Here is a 15,640-nt window from a genome sequence, read left to right on the forward strand (position 1 = left end):
AGAGTAAGTAGTCCAAGTTTGCGACGCTTTATTGTGTTGCCGGAACCCTTATGACGGAAGAGCCACAACCCTGTGGCGTAGGAGGAAAAAAAGAAGGAAATGTCTTTACTAAAATACAAAATTAATAATTTGATTGTAGATTATATCATGTCTTCCCTTTTCGTAGACAAATCCCTTAGGGAAGAGTATGGCCTTGTCCAGTCCTTTCAGAACTCCGAACAGTTATCATCAGCTCAAGACCTGATTTCTCGCCGCATGGTCAGCTTTTAAACCAGCCTATCATCGGCAGTCTTCAAGCAGAATACTCCAATTTGCACAACCCGATTTCCGGAGAAAGAATGCCTGCATACATACAATGATGAATCAGCCATTGGAGCCAGAGGAAACGGAGAAGAAGATGTGTATTCGGCGTTGAGATATGTAGCTGCACCTGTTGGTTGCCTTGCCAGCAACTTTGATGGGCGAATTCACGCTATATGTTTGGCTCTGAAGTTGCTATTACCTGAAAATATTGCAAAGGCCTTGAGAAATGAGCAGCAACAAATCTATCGGGAGTTTGCAGAAGGAAAGCAGTGGGCTGCCCTCATCAGTTCAAGTGATCGCATACCTGAGTGACCTTCCCCGCCACGTACCGGTTGCCGCTTTTAGCGATTTAGAGCTATAACTGGGCAGGATTACTTGGATGCACATCTTCACGGAATTGGGGCAAGAGATAATCCTCGTTGCTTGTTTTGCTTCGAGGTGGACATGACATCTAACCACCTATATGACTGCCCTCGCATCGATGACGTAAAGAGGGGTTTTAGTGAAAATGAGAGTAAGTAGTCCAAGTTTGCGACGCTTTATTGTGTTGCCGGAACCCTTATGACGGAAGAGCCACAACCCTGTGGCGTAGGAGGAAAAAAAGAAAGAAATGTCTTTACTAAAATACAAAATTAATATATTTTTCTCCATCTTCACCCTTTGAGCTCTAATGATGGATGGCTAGAGTTTTAATAGCTAAAACTTCCTCTTTGGAGATATAACATTAACCCCCTTCCAAAGAGTGACCCACAATATTGTATCACCCAGAACCCACAATATCGTATCGCCCTGAACCTACAGTAGCGTATTTCTCCGCAAGGTCTAGATCCGTTACTGTTGTTTCTCAAACATAGATCATAAATTAGAAAAACAGTATCTAGAAAGTTTAACGTGGAATACAGGAATCAAGCTCATTTCGTAGGTATAAAAAGCACAAATTACAAGATGCAGATCATTCACACAGAGACGTCATTACGGGAGGGGGAAGGGTTAGTAAAGGTGTCTTTTCCCAAAGAATTTGAAAAACCCAAAAATTGGAAAATTCAAGATTTCAAAATTTGCTTTAAACTGGAACAATTTTGATAAAACATTATTCAAAGAGGTTATTATACTTAAAATTACTTATAACCACTAGTTATCCAAAAATATTTAGGAAAAGGGAAGTTTTCAAGAGAACCTTCCTAAACTTCCATTGAGTTATGAAATTCAATATCTTAATTTTAGATTTTCCCTCTCACCTTGTAAGTTGTTTTAGGAATGCTCCTGCATCCACATGTGGATGGTAACAGAGGTACCAACTGTCATTACCAAATAGATTGTCATTGATGAATAGAGTATGATATATGACAACTTTAACTTGACAGTGAAGAATTTTCTTGTAAAAGAAAATGAGCTCGAAGTAAATGAGAGAATGAATCTCACTCTGACTAAGATAGGTTAGTAACCAGTAGGATAACCATGCCTTATATGTGGAGGTCCATAAGTACTCCTCCTGTTAAGATTCACACCACTTGCTAGCAAAAATTAACAATCTGTTTAATCGTAACAGAGTTTTACTCTGGATGGTCATCAAGTTTACCACCTCAATAGTGCTTACTCTAAATCCTGGAATATTCATGGTTATCGTTCTAGCAATTATATCTTTCAGGAAGGTTGCTTCTGTTTTGGCAGTACTACTCTCATTTTTTCCTTTTCACTAGTAGTATTCACTGAGGAGATTGTCATATAGAGGCAGATTAAGTGGTAAGCAGACTAAGCGACCACTCAGGTCAACACATCAGAAGGCTCCGGGTGTTGATTTATCTTAACTTCAAGATTTTAGAAATGGTCAAAAAGAGTTACACCTAATACTATAAAGCTAATAAAAAATCTGAAACCAAATTGTTAAACTTATGGTGCCTAAATTGTAACATTTTTTATTGGAGAAGTCCTTAAATTGGTCTTGGTTAGAGCCTCTGCAAGTATCTTGATCTGCTAAGTTGGTGTTGACAAGGCTGAGATAGGAAACAGCTCCACTTCATGCCCTCCTGGCAACTCATTGATGACTAACTTTTAATGGGCAAGGACAAGGACAGAGATCTGTAGCCATACCCTTTCCACACTCATCTTAAATATGTAGAACCTACCTATTTTTCCTCAAGGTAACTTGTTGTAAGAGCATATAAGTTGCTGGGGCTCTCATACTTTGACCTAATTTTGTCCTTGAAACATAGCATTGACGGTTCCTATACCTTTGTTGGATCCATTCTGCTGTAGATATCTTGCTCTCGAGTAGCTCACAGGCTGGTTAGTATGGGTTACTCCAAGGCCTTGTTAATCACAGGGTGGAAATCAATCATTACTCAATATAATATGAGTTTGAATAGTTACAAAAATATGAAGTAATATCTCGTAAATATTATTATAATCAAAATAATATTTTAAAATTAAAAACAATAATTAGTGAGAGAGAAACTTAAAATATTTGGCGACACCACAAAGGATATTTTTGTCATGCTAAAAAAGAATTGGGTGATAAGGAAAGATTTATTTTGAGATTTAGATTGGAAAAAAAATCACAAGATAGGGAGGGGAATAAGGAGGAGGTATTTTTAATAGTATGAAACTTAAAAATTTGTTAATTCAAATATAGATAAAAATTTGGATTAGATGAAAAAAAATTTGAATTTGGTAAGATCATATATGAATGAAAAGTTCGATTAGTCTAATAAAAATTCCACTTAAAGGAATTTGAGTTCAAGATTAAAATCATTTAAATTAAATTCTGAATTAAATAAGAACAACGTGAATATAGGGAGATTAAATGAGAAAATAGAAAAGGATGTAGTCACTTAAAAAAAATAATTTAATTTAATGATAGATGCAAAATAAGAGATGGTTAAAAATAGGACAGTAAAATTCTAATCTAGAATGGAATGAAATGGAAAAATAAGAAAGAGAAAATTAACTCATTATTAGAATGACGAGGTACTGTGTATGATTTGTACTGGCACCAATTTCAGAGGTGAGGTACTCTGCATCAGAAGGCCTCGACAATACATATTTCATAGGTAAGGTGTGCTGGATAGGTGGTAAATTGACAAGAAGATTGGCGAGTTTTACAGGCATAATTAATTCCCTTAGGATGGAAACTCCGCTTTGTAAGATATTCACTTCCATTCATGAAAGGAATGGCAAGTCCAAGAGGTATTCATTTTAGGTCCCTACAGGAATAGATAATCCCTTTGTAAGATATTCGCTTATAGTTGAGAGGGTAGCCAGTCCTGCAGGTATTTGCTGTAGGTCTTGACGAAAGGACAAAGGGCATAGGAAGGAAAAGAGATCCAGAGAAGACAGAGAGGAATAATAATATAACTTACATTTCCAAAAATAAGGTTTGGATATTCTGATTCACTAATATGTTGTTATGTTTTTATTTTGTCTTTATTTTCAATGGTCAGGTTATTTTAAAATATTGAAATACAAACTATGTCTGACTAAAAAATGTTAATTTGTGATTAATACAATCAATGATAATTAAAATTGCAAGTTAATAATTCTGCTTTAATTAATTAATCAATTTTAGTTAATAGTTCAGCATACGTAGTTTTTATTTTTATTTTTTTTTTATAACAATATTAATTTCTGAAATTTTAAAATCATTTTGCTAGAAACATAGTAGAGAAAACAATAACAAACCATATTATCCTAAAAAAAGGTAAAAGAAATATCAGAATAATACAAACACTTCTAATTGATACCCTGAAAATCAGAATGTAAACGTTCTTGTTTTCATTCTGATTTTCAGGCAAAAATAATCAATAATTGAGAATAGAACATAATTATTATAAATATATATGGACCTTTGGTGTAAAGGGGGTGAATGAAGAACTGCAAATTATATGAGCTTTACAGATTCTGTGACATATTTTTTCTTATATGAGCCAGAACAATTGAATGATTGGGTAACCTAACAAGAATGGAGGATGGCAGAATGCCAAAAAAGATTTTGAGTAGGACATTGTAAGGCGTTAAAAGAAAAAGACGTTTTCAGATAGATTGGATCCAGGATGTTGTGAAGAACTTTGCAGCACTTAGTTCGACAAATTGAAGAACAAAAGCGCTGTCCAGAGAGGACTGGTGGAATGCTGTGAGGGAAGCCAAGGCCCACCCCAGACTGTAATATTAGTAGTAGCAGTAGTAATTATAACCTTAATAATCAGGAGAAAAACATTTAATGAAGATGTTAAGCAAGAAGTTAGGAAACAAAAATATGAATAAACTATAAGTAGAAAAGAGATTAACCCCAAAACACAACCAACACAAGATAACTAAGTCTATTCAGGAAGATGAGGTCAGATAAAAAAAATACCCAAAGATATTAATTGATACAGAAGTTGAGTTATTTGTTATATAAAACGTTTTTGTATGAAGAAAATGAAGAATTAGTTGGAAAAAATTTGGTTCTTCCAGTCATCCAGACAGATTTTTTTTTCTAGTAATGTGATGCCGTTAATATAACTCAAATCAAATATTTATATGATATTGTTGTTTAAAATTTCTTCTAGTGTACATTTATTTATTTCAAGTTTATTCTGACATTTTTTTTTTTTTTTTAAATTAGCACATATATCTTTCACTTCTTCATAAATTTTGAGTTTTGTTTTGGTCATCTTGATCTATTTTTCCTTTGTCTTTTCATCTTTCATCTAGATAATTTAATTCAAACAACCAAGAACTATTAAGCAGTTTTATAAGATTTGTAAATTTCTATAATAAATTTTGTGAAAACTATCCTAATCTTTATTAAAAATATTAAATGGTTAAATGAACATAACAAAGGCTTTGAGCAACTTTGTGCCCTAATTTAAATATAATCTTCTATATTCAACTGATGGTTCAAATTTTCCTCGAAGATGTATATTATACCAGATAGATCAAAATAGAAAATATCATTTTATATTGTAGTAAGACATTCAAAGGTAGTGGATTAAATTATTACTCCTTTGAGAAAGAATTATTGGCCATTGTGCATGTTTTACCCAAAAAATTTACTACAAGATATAAAATAGTAGTAAAAACAGATCATAGTGCCATCACATTTCTTAATAGATGTAAGAACTTACTCGACTAAATGAATAAGATGGATACATATTAAATACGTTATTAGCATACACACTGAGTTAAAAAAGTGTTTGGAATTTAATGAGACATTGACTTTTACTTGGTTTTTGTTAATTAACTTATTTTATGAGTATTTGTTACTTATTTGTTGATGTTAAGGGTATAATACTGAATAATCAAACCCAAAATAGTTTTATTTTACACATTTTAAAATAGTTTTATTTTACACATTTTAAAATAGTTTTATTTCACTCAGTTTTAACAGAACTGCTTCAAAAATATCATAGCTATATGTATCAAAAGTATTTGGAAAAACACAATTGAATTTATAAACAAATTAAATAAAGAGTTAAATCAATTTAGTAACAATATCAGTAAACCTTTTCGTTTTATTTTCAACATTGATTTAACTAATCGTCTAGTTAATAACTAACTACTAACGTTAGTAACTAAGTTTTTTTTCCTATTTTGTTAAATATAAGAATTAATTTTTTGTTCAGATAGTTTTCATTTTAAATATCATATTTCCAAATTTCTCTTTCTAGGTAGTCCTACATATCGCTGCTTAGCTTGAGTAGTGGCACATCTTACAAAAAAAGATATTTAATTTGTTTTTTAATTATTATATAAATTGTAATGTTGACTGTGGATATTTTTTGACAACCCTACTAGCTTTGGGACAGTCTATAGAGGGAACACAGTAGAGAAAGAAACCCCAGGCTATGATATCTTTGGAATACGTCTAATTAAAAAATAAATCAGAACATTTTCTTGTGCAAGATGTACCACTAATTAAGGAAAGGAGCGATTTGTTCAAATGAATTCATATCAGGTGATTGATCCGAAATTCTGTCAATGAGAACAAGATTACAAACAACCCTCTTGGATGAAAACAACCCTAAACTATATTTGACTGCCTTACATATACTTTTTAAAATTTAAGTTCTGTGTTTGGTTTTCAACAAACCATAATTTTTCAGAATTCAGAAGCATTTATTTAAAAAGGTTACACCTCTGTAAACATTATATCATTCCAAAATTCGTCTGTCTTCTTTAGAAAATTATTTGGGAACATTAACCTTTTTCTGTTATTGATTTTACTTGTGCTGATGAAAGACTTTTTTGGGCTATTCTTTCATGATAACCATATCACTACTTTACTTGAAAAGTGGCACATATTTTATTTTTGACATTTTTTATTTTGTGTTTGAGGTATCTTATTGATTGTAGAGTAGCTTGGAGTTAATTTGTAACAACACTTTAGGAAAGTCTATAGGACTATACGATTCAGTAAATAAAAAGCCGCAGACCATGTTACTATCTTTGTAATATGTCCAACTTCATATAAAACCAGAACTTCACTCTTCTTTTGTCATGGCCCAATTTTTTTTTTTTTTACATGTGCCTCTATTCAAATGAAGCATTTCCTCAGAATGCGACAAACTATTGTAACACTTAGTATGCAACCAGAAGTTGTTCAGAATAATGCACTATGCCTCAGTGCACTTGGAGGATTTTATTTTATTTGATTGGCAAAGAATCTTCCATCCCCCATATTTGACTATTGAGGCCTTCGGTCTTAAATATTGTTGCTGATTTTTTTTTTAATTGAAGTTTTTGGCATTTCCGGCTTTAGTTATGAATCGTTAGGAAATTTGTTTTCTTATGAGAATATTATTACGTTATGGTCAATGACCGAAAGTTCAAGGCAAAACATTGTAATTGCCAAACATTGTAATTGCCAAACATTGTAACATTGTCAATGTTTTAATTTTTACTTTAATTTTTTAGTTTTACAAGGGAATGTATCTAATTTGTACGCTCGATTTTCGCTTCCATGTCTTTTTTTATAGTTATTTCTCATTTTATAAACTTCTTATTAGTTAGCATCACATTTATAGGAACAGAAAATTTAATTTTTCATGAAGTAAATACTTAAAAAAAATTAATAATGTATCTTACCTCATACTTAAAAAAATTTCTTGATACAATGAATTTCTTACGACTTTCATTTCGTAATGAGATAACAGCGTATGATGTTACTTGTAGATTTAAAATTTAATATTTTTGTATAACAATAAAATTTGTGATAATAACTGAAATATAAAAGTTATGTTCAATGACACTAAAAAGACTTTTGTTTTTTAGATAAAATCTTTTAACTTCATTGTCAATTGATTGTATTTTTATACTTATATAAAATCGGATAGTCACAATATTCCCAAGAAGCTAAATTTCTTCTGCGCACCTTGAAGGAATATTGCTAGAAAAAGTTTTATTTATTATAGGATAGCATTTTTAATCCATCTCTATTCTTTTATCCTTCATTTTTCTTTTCTTTTTCAAAATAATTTAACAGCATTTTGACAAGCATATCATTTCATTAAATTGATGCTTACAGAATTAAAATTTGTCTGGTTTCCACCTTCAAACAACTCCGAAAATGATTAACTAGCTTACCTTTCTCTAGAATAGGGTACTACTTAATTTATAACTAAGTACTATTCCAGTTCTGAGGCAAGAAACATTTTTCAATTGTTTCTCTTATATAATTTTAATATGGGATATAGTCGGTTCAAAATAATTAAAATTAAATACAAACGTGTTTTATATTGAAATAAGCTAGTTCACTTACATCATTTGATATACGTAGTCTTTTAAGAAATTCACTGTTAATAATTAATTTAAAAATGTAATTAAGAAATAAAAACCAATGTCATACATTTTTATTATACTGGCCAACATTTTGTTTAGAAATTTATTTAAAGCTAACTAGCAATTCCTAATATTGAAATTTCTTATTTAAAGTAATATTTACCAGCTAATCGTACTTATATAGAATCAGTTTTATTTATCACTCATATGCTGCAATGTCAAAAGCAATAATTCAGAGTTTTTCGGGTGATGCATTTGAAATTTTTAATACCATATTAGTTTGTACTACAAGTTTCGCTTACCATCCTTCATACGACTCCAAGTATTGTGTAGATCGGATGGTATCGGGTTTTCCCGTTGACAATTTCGGCTCGTCGATTTTAACGAAAAAGTAGCTGTTATATCCCAGCTATGTCAGTTTTGTACAACTTTTGGTTTTTAAGCTAGACTGGGCGCATACACATGAGAAACTCACATAAAAACCATTCTGTAGGACTTGGTTTTTTGGACTCTGAGGACCTCAAACCGTGTATTTGCGTTAAAAACTTTGAATTTGCAATTTTTCACTGTAAAATGGCTAATTTGTCTTTAATATCATAAAAATGGTGCTTGATTTGTTGAAGGTTTATATCATTCCAACTGTTCGTTCCTGTGACATTAACCTAAAAATTTTCGAGATATGACGTTGCAGCAAATGAGCTACTTTTTTTTTTTTTAAACATTTTTTTGCCTTTAACATTTGGAAAAAAAATTAGTATTTCTTACATATTTACAATTTAATTTTAATTTTGGAGATCACTCAAATTTCAAAAATATAAAATTTCTATAGTAAACTAATAACTAGAATTTATAAGTACTAAAAGATATTATATACATAGATATACATTTAGTCTAATATACATATATATATATGGAGAATCTATCACTGATACAGTTCAGTCTCTGTATCAAGTATCACATATCACATTTTTGTTTCACATATCGGAAAAATCCAATACCGATTCATCGGAAGAAGCAGGCGACGAAACAGGCATAGAATTCGCAGCGTGCGAAAAATGTTGAGAAGCTAAAAATGACGGGTGTCGAGGCAGTGCTAACTTATGAACTTGTGAAAAAGGTGTGGAAAAATAACTTGGCGGAAAATTCGTTTGTGTAGCATTCGAAAAGGAATTTTGAGGCAGGCTAGCATTGTAGTACCTTCCAACAACCTGCATGATTTCTGTCCTCAGGCTGAACTTTAAGTGAGGCGATATGCAGCGCATCGGTTTCAGGAGGGAGAGCAGGAAGTGTTTATCATCATCTTCGTCGTTGTGAGCGGTATTTCGTTCGCTCAAGTTCTGCTTCATGACTCCGTACAACTCCGCGATCTGCTCATTATCATGTTTCCTCTTCTTTGGGATAAAATACGAGGGTTGCGATTGTAGCTGAGGGATGGAGTCTCTGTTATCTTCAGACTGGATGGCTGTTTCATCGTCTTCTTCATCCACATTTGAGACGGCTCGGGAATGGCTAGAATGATTCGTGATTATTAATATTAATTTTATTACTGTAATTAAAACACAATTTTTAGAAACGTACCTTTTGCTACCCATGACGGGAACGAGGAATGATAGTAGGTCATAGTAGACATATGCACTTTTGCCATTTCTACCAGGCCTCGATTTATCATTTTTTCTTTTATCTAATTCTCTTCTGAAACATTGTCGCAGATTTTTCCATTTCCGATGCAGATCATTTGCTGTAAAGATATAAAATATTAGCATTTTTTAATATAATGTAATAACAAAATAATTATGGCATAGTCTATATAAAGAGCCCTATTCCACCTAAATCAGATTTTCAAACGAATTGTTTGAAGAAAAAATTCAAATAACTTCCATCTCTCTATTATATAAAAATGTTTTTTGTCATAACTGTGTAATATTTTAAATAAAACCACTATGTAATATTTTATTTTACATATACGGTGAGATAATAAATTTGGATCGTAAACAATTGGATTTTCATTTTATTTTTTATTTTATTGAGTTATAATTTGTAAAAATTATAACACGGTGTAACCCCCTCACCTTCCCCAAGTTAGAACTAAATAATTTGTTTTTATACATAAACTACTTTTTTTACAATTATTTTAAAACTATTATGGATATTGGGCTGAGAGTTTTTCTCAGAGTAAAAGAAGTTAAGATAAAGTTTAAATATGGATTTCGTACGATCGATTATCAAAAGTAATATTCAATTTTTGCCATGTGAAGTCCTTATCACGTAAGGTTTCATTTAGATCCGCCAGCATCGGTCATCCGTGATATATTCCAAATTAATAATCCTTGATTCTCATTAAAATTCGCAGAACTTTAAGGTGTTGCGTTCTATGTGTATGGAAGTACCTAATGCTCACACAAAAAATAAATAAATAGTATGACATACATGGCGCGAATTATTTTTTATATTTTAGGCCGCATTAAATATAACGGAATTGAAATTTAAGTGCATGAATAGATGCTAATTATCATTCCGGAACAGAAAGCAACTATTTCCCAGTAATAGACGGAATCTTATAGTTCCTTGTTGAAATAGTTAATTGACCTAACTGTGCAGAACAGGTCACTTTAAACGTACTTATGGCAAAAATTTGACAAAACTCCATGAGAAAGTAGAAAAGTTTACTACTGGTGAAGAAGGAAACAAAACTTTTGAATAGATCGTCCATAAGAAAATCAAAATTTATTTATATTGTTCAAACAGTAATGAATAACGTTTAAAAATATATTATTGATTCACAAGGCACCATATCACACTTATTTAATAAACCAAATATAAACAATAATAAGGCACAACTTTTAAAAATAAGACTATATATCACTCTTGAACTGTTGATGAGTTGCAGAATGGAGACAGAGGAATATTAAACTTGTTAATAAGATTGAAAGTAAATAAAAACAATCAGATATAAGATATAAGATGGTACTTCAAACAAAGATAATACAAAAAATTAATGCAATTTTCATCTTACAGAAAAACCTCAAAACTCGTTCAGACTCCTATATCAGTTAAAAAGCCATTGAGACCACTCTATTTTTTAAGTGACATTCTTGACGTCTTAAAAATAGAATAATTAGTGTTCAATAACATATGATACAAACGATAGAATGCATATCAGTCACAGTTTGGCAATATTTTGCAATTACTGAACGATAGCATATGGACAGCACAACATAACACGACAACCGCTTAGTGGTTCTTGACACTGAAGTGGTTTGATAGTACATGATGGGCCATATACACTTAAGATGAATTGATATAATTATAAAACTAAATTTTTAAAATATCTCATCGACCACATTGGTACAAAATGACTATAAGAACACCACGAGGATTTAACTAGCTTCCTGTTTTATAAAGCACTATCTTGAATCATATTTTTGGATTATTCCTATGGAAGGAAATACAAATTTCAGATTATGGAAGTACTAACAACAATCTTATTATTATGTTGTGAAAATGGACTGTGTATTATAAATAAAATTAGAATCCTCTGCAACAATGAAACAAATAATACACTTCGCTGTCATTGTGTTCTTTTTGTCAGAAAACTAATTTGATACAGACCAAACATAAAGATATTTGGATACAAATATAGTATATATAAATAAATCTGTACCTCTACAACCCATGAAGGGTTACAATACTTTGTAAAGAAGTACTGGACCAATTGTTGCGCAAAGAGGTGATTTTATCAGAATCATGCTTGACTGCCAAATTTTTTTCCCCAGTTAAGAGTACCCACTTTATGAGGCTGAGTAGAACCCAGAGGTTCGACTCAAGGAGAAGTAACAGAATAAATAATTATATATCACTGCCGGATTCGACCCTAGGTCTTTGGAGTTAGTAGCACAGTGCTTTACTACTGATAATGTCCTCAAATTACACTTGAAATAATTTAATACACTTAGCGGCTTAACATATATTATTTGGAAATCAAATGTATCGAAGAAGTTAGAAGAAAGAACACTTGTAAAAATCAGGTTCAACGAACCTAAGGGTTCGATGCCGATACCACCAATCGGTGAACATACACTTCTCTCCACTGATGCTTTTCCAAACCCAGATCACCAGTCTAGATGCAGGTACGCTTCGGTCTACTCCTCGGACGCTAAAGGCGGATCCATATGTTGGCCGCTCGCCGTGAATCAGAGGCTTGTACAAATGCTCGGTAAACAAAGAGCGGACCATCCACATGTCAGTGTTATTCAGAGAGGCAAGCATGGCGGACGAAAAATGGTTCCAGCCATTCCACTGGGATTATATTATTTTTATTACAAAAAAAAGAAAATGAAAGGAAATTAAATATAAATAAATAAGATTAAATATAAAACTTATTATAAAAATTAACTACAACCTCCTAACAGCTCTCAGTTGCAGCTAGACAAAGAACAATGGTGGAGATGCTACACGAGTGCTCTCACGAACCGCTTTGATCTGTGTCCAAAAACCGACTCTTGACAGATCGGCAACGAGCTTAGGCCAACTCGTACAAGCCACCCATCCACATGCTCGGGCATGCCCGAGTTCGCCTTGGCTTGGCCAACATGTAGAGGCCCCTTAACCTGTCGGTTCAGTGTTTTTAATTTTTTAGGGATCCGTTCGTTGGTAAGCCCCACGACCTTACCCGCCCGTCTTATTCGTATCAATGCTATAACTTGAATGATATTTACAGGGTGTAGTTTCCTCTATGGGGCGTTGTTGTAGACTTCTAAATTTACCGATTAACTTCTTCGCTTCGAATATTTTGCGCAATACTTAATTTTTTAAAAACCTTAAGGCGGCGTAACCTCCTTCTTCATTGTAGGAGGTCACGTTTCGGACCCGTAAGTTTCGTAACCATAGGAAAGATGATAGTATTTAAATTCTAACTTTTAAGATTTCGACAGCGGGCACGAGCTAAGCAATTTCGAAATTAAGAAATAACAAGCATTTCCCGCCTTTAACCTAGCATTTATTTCCTCATAATTTTCGTTTTTCCTAGTCACCGTACACCCAAAATACTCAAACGTTTCTATATGCTCAAATGTATTTTCGTCTTTATCTATATTATCAAAATTATTGTCATTTCTGCTGCTAACCATATATTTATTTTGAGATCTGTTTCCTTACAAGCTTCTATAAACGTAATTTAGTTTTATAGTTTTCTGGTAGTCGTGAAAGGTGTTTCAAAATGTATAACTCATAATTAATTTTGTAGATGTAGTATCTTTGCTCTGCATTTCGCTTTAAATTAACGAAATTCTTGTAGATAGGCACGGTGGTCTCATGCAAAGCCACAATCTATTCAAATACGAACCAAATTTAAATATATCAAATAGATAGAGAGACTTCATATTGTCCCTATTTGAATTTAATAATTTTAATTCGGGAAGTAGATGAAAACAATTTCTTGATTAGGTTAAAAAATATTTGCTTGAGCCTACATATTTGGTATTTGTCACGTTGCCACTTGATATTTAAGTTCCTAAATTGGTTAAATTCAGCTTAAAGTACATAAATCTCCAAATAATTTTTAAAATATGTTCCTATCATACTTTTTTTTTTTTAATATTTATTTATCGCTATTTTCAACTATACATTATAATACATTTAGTAAATGTGATCTAAGTTAAATTGGAGTGTTACAGGCGTGTAGAGAAACTACCCATTGGTAGCACTCTAATGACATTTTATATTAGCAGGTCTCGTGGCCATCGGTTCTTTTCAGGCACCTCGGAGGATTATCAGGAATGGAAGAGGAAGCAAGGTTAGAAACTAGGGGGTTTGAGTGGTTAGGGAGTTTATAATAAAGGAGTGATATCTGGTTCGGGCTAGATAGGGAACACTAAGGTCTTTATGTATGATTTTCTATCATACTTAACAAGGAAAAGCATTTTTGCTGTTCTGAAACTCTTACTCATTAGAAAATTAATTTAATAAAGTAAGAAATTTTTTTTACTTATAATTCTTAAACAGTGATAATGAAAACGTTAATTCGAACAGGTATAATATCGTAAATAAAAGTGTAAACTGGGGTATAGTGCAGCATTTAAATCCAAACAACACGAAAACGCATTTCTGGCGACTTCAAGACGGTTTCTAACTACTAACCGTAATTTGTCAAACTAATTAGTTCGACAAATTAAGGTTATTGCCGCGAATAAGGTGGGCAAAATGTTAATAAACACTGAACAGTTGTTTAATGAGAACGATTGGAGGTACTATATCGAACCCTCGGGTTCGTTAAGCCTATATTATTATTGCTATTATATACACGACTTGATTTTATGTTCGATGTTCCAGTAAAATTACAGCATGACTAAACCCTTTGAGGATACTGCACAATTCTCAGGAGTTTGAATAAGACGTTGGTAATGGTTCAGTTGAAACGGAAGTGAGGTCGACCGCAGGTGAGACACTCGGTTATTTTGACACTTCCTGGACGCGATCATGTACCAACTGTCAAGCGCGGGAAGTGTCTGCAAAAATGTTTTTACAATAAATGATTCATTATATACTTTCGATGTTTATAACTTTGTACCTATTTCTTTTTATTCTAGTACAAGGTATATTCGATATAATTCATAGGAAATTGGAGGTAAATAGAGAACTTTTAAACTTTTGTAAAAAGAAAAACTTTTTTGAGGATATCCTTTATTCATATAAAGCATTTCTTTAATGTTGTAATTGGTTCACATAGTTATAAAATTTAATAATTCAACACGAGTTTTGTTGGATATTTTTTTGACAGAAATGGATTTTGCATACTCTAAGTATTTTACAATCTACAATTAAACTTGGTGATTAATTTAATTGAAATATTAGTACAGAGTGACTCATTGTAAGATCGGTGGATACTCACCAATAGCCAGTTTGGCTTCCTTGTCGAGCTGATCGTAGTCTTTCCTGAACACTACGCAAATATCCTTCCATGCCTGCTGCTTCTTGATCTTGTCCGTGTAATCCGGGTATGATATGTCCCAGATGGCGGGCCGCTGCTTGACCTCGTCGATAAAGGCCTCTACGTCGAACACGGTCACCAGCTTGTCCATGGTTGCCGGCTCTAGCACTGGGCGCATCGAGCGTGCCGGCTCCCCTCCTCCCCGAGCTCAGGCTCCCGGCCCTTCCAGCGGCAAGGTCGCACGGCAAAAAAAAAGTCGGCTTATTCCTATTCGAGTGCAACCATCATTTTATTATTATTTTTTATTTATTTATGAATAAGAACGTTATTCATTATCCGTTCAGCGAAAAAACACACATATCTATTCATAATTAAGTAATTATCATCCGATATCATTGAAAAATTCGCTGACTAAATAATCGTAGTATTTTTGGATTACAGTAAATAATCTACTTGAAAACGATCCAAGAAAAATAGAAACTATTATTTTGAATTGCCGGCCATATCCTGCAGTTTCGCCCACGTCATACATACTTGGGTTGTACATGCCACTTTTGTCTGATTAACTAAATTCCGAATATAGGTTAAAAAAAGAGGACCAATAACTAAGAAAAAATAAATAAAATAAAAACCGATTTGATAGCGTGTTTTTAG

At 32.6% G+C, this 15,640-nt stretch overlaps 1 protein-coding gene across 1 annotated transcript; it reads right to left on the bottom strand.

Moving 5' to 3' along the window:
* Nucleotides 1–7,990: 7,990 nt before the first annotated feature.
* LOC106680663 (uncharacterized) lies at nt 7,991–15,165 on the bottom strand. Its single transcript, XM_014420532.3, has 3 exons — nt 14,948–15,165; nt 9,640–9,799; nt 7,991–9,570 (listed from the first exon to the last, which is right to left on the bottom strand). The coding sequence occupies exons 1-3, from the start codon at nt 15,162–15,164 to the stop codon at nt 9,036–9,038; spliced, it is 912 nt and encodes a 303-aa protein (XP_014276018.2). The 5' UTR covers nt 15,165; the 3' UTR covers nt 7,991–9,035.
* Between the last annotated feature and the right edge of the window lie 475 nt (nt 15,166–15,640).

The sequence above is a fragment of the Halyomorpha halys genome, unplaced genomic scaffold, assembly GCF_000696795.3.
Source record: "Halyomorpha halys isolate HHAL.00 unplaced genomic scaffold, Hhal_1.1 Scaffold276.1, whole genome shotgun sequence".
In the NCBI taxonomy this organism is placed as follows: Eukaryota; Metazoa; Arthropoda; class Insecta; order Hemiptera; family Pentatomidae; genus Halyomorpha; species Halyomorpha halys.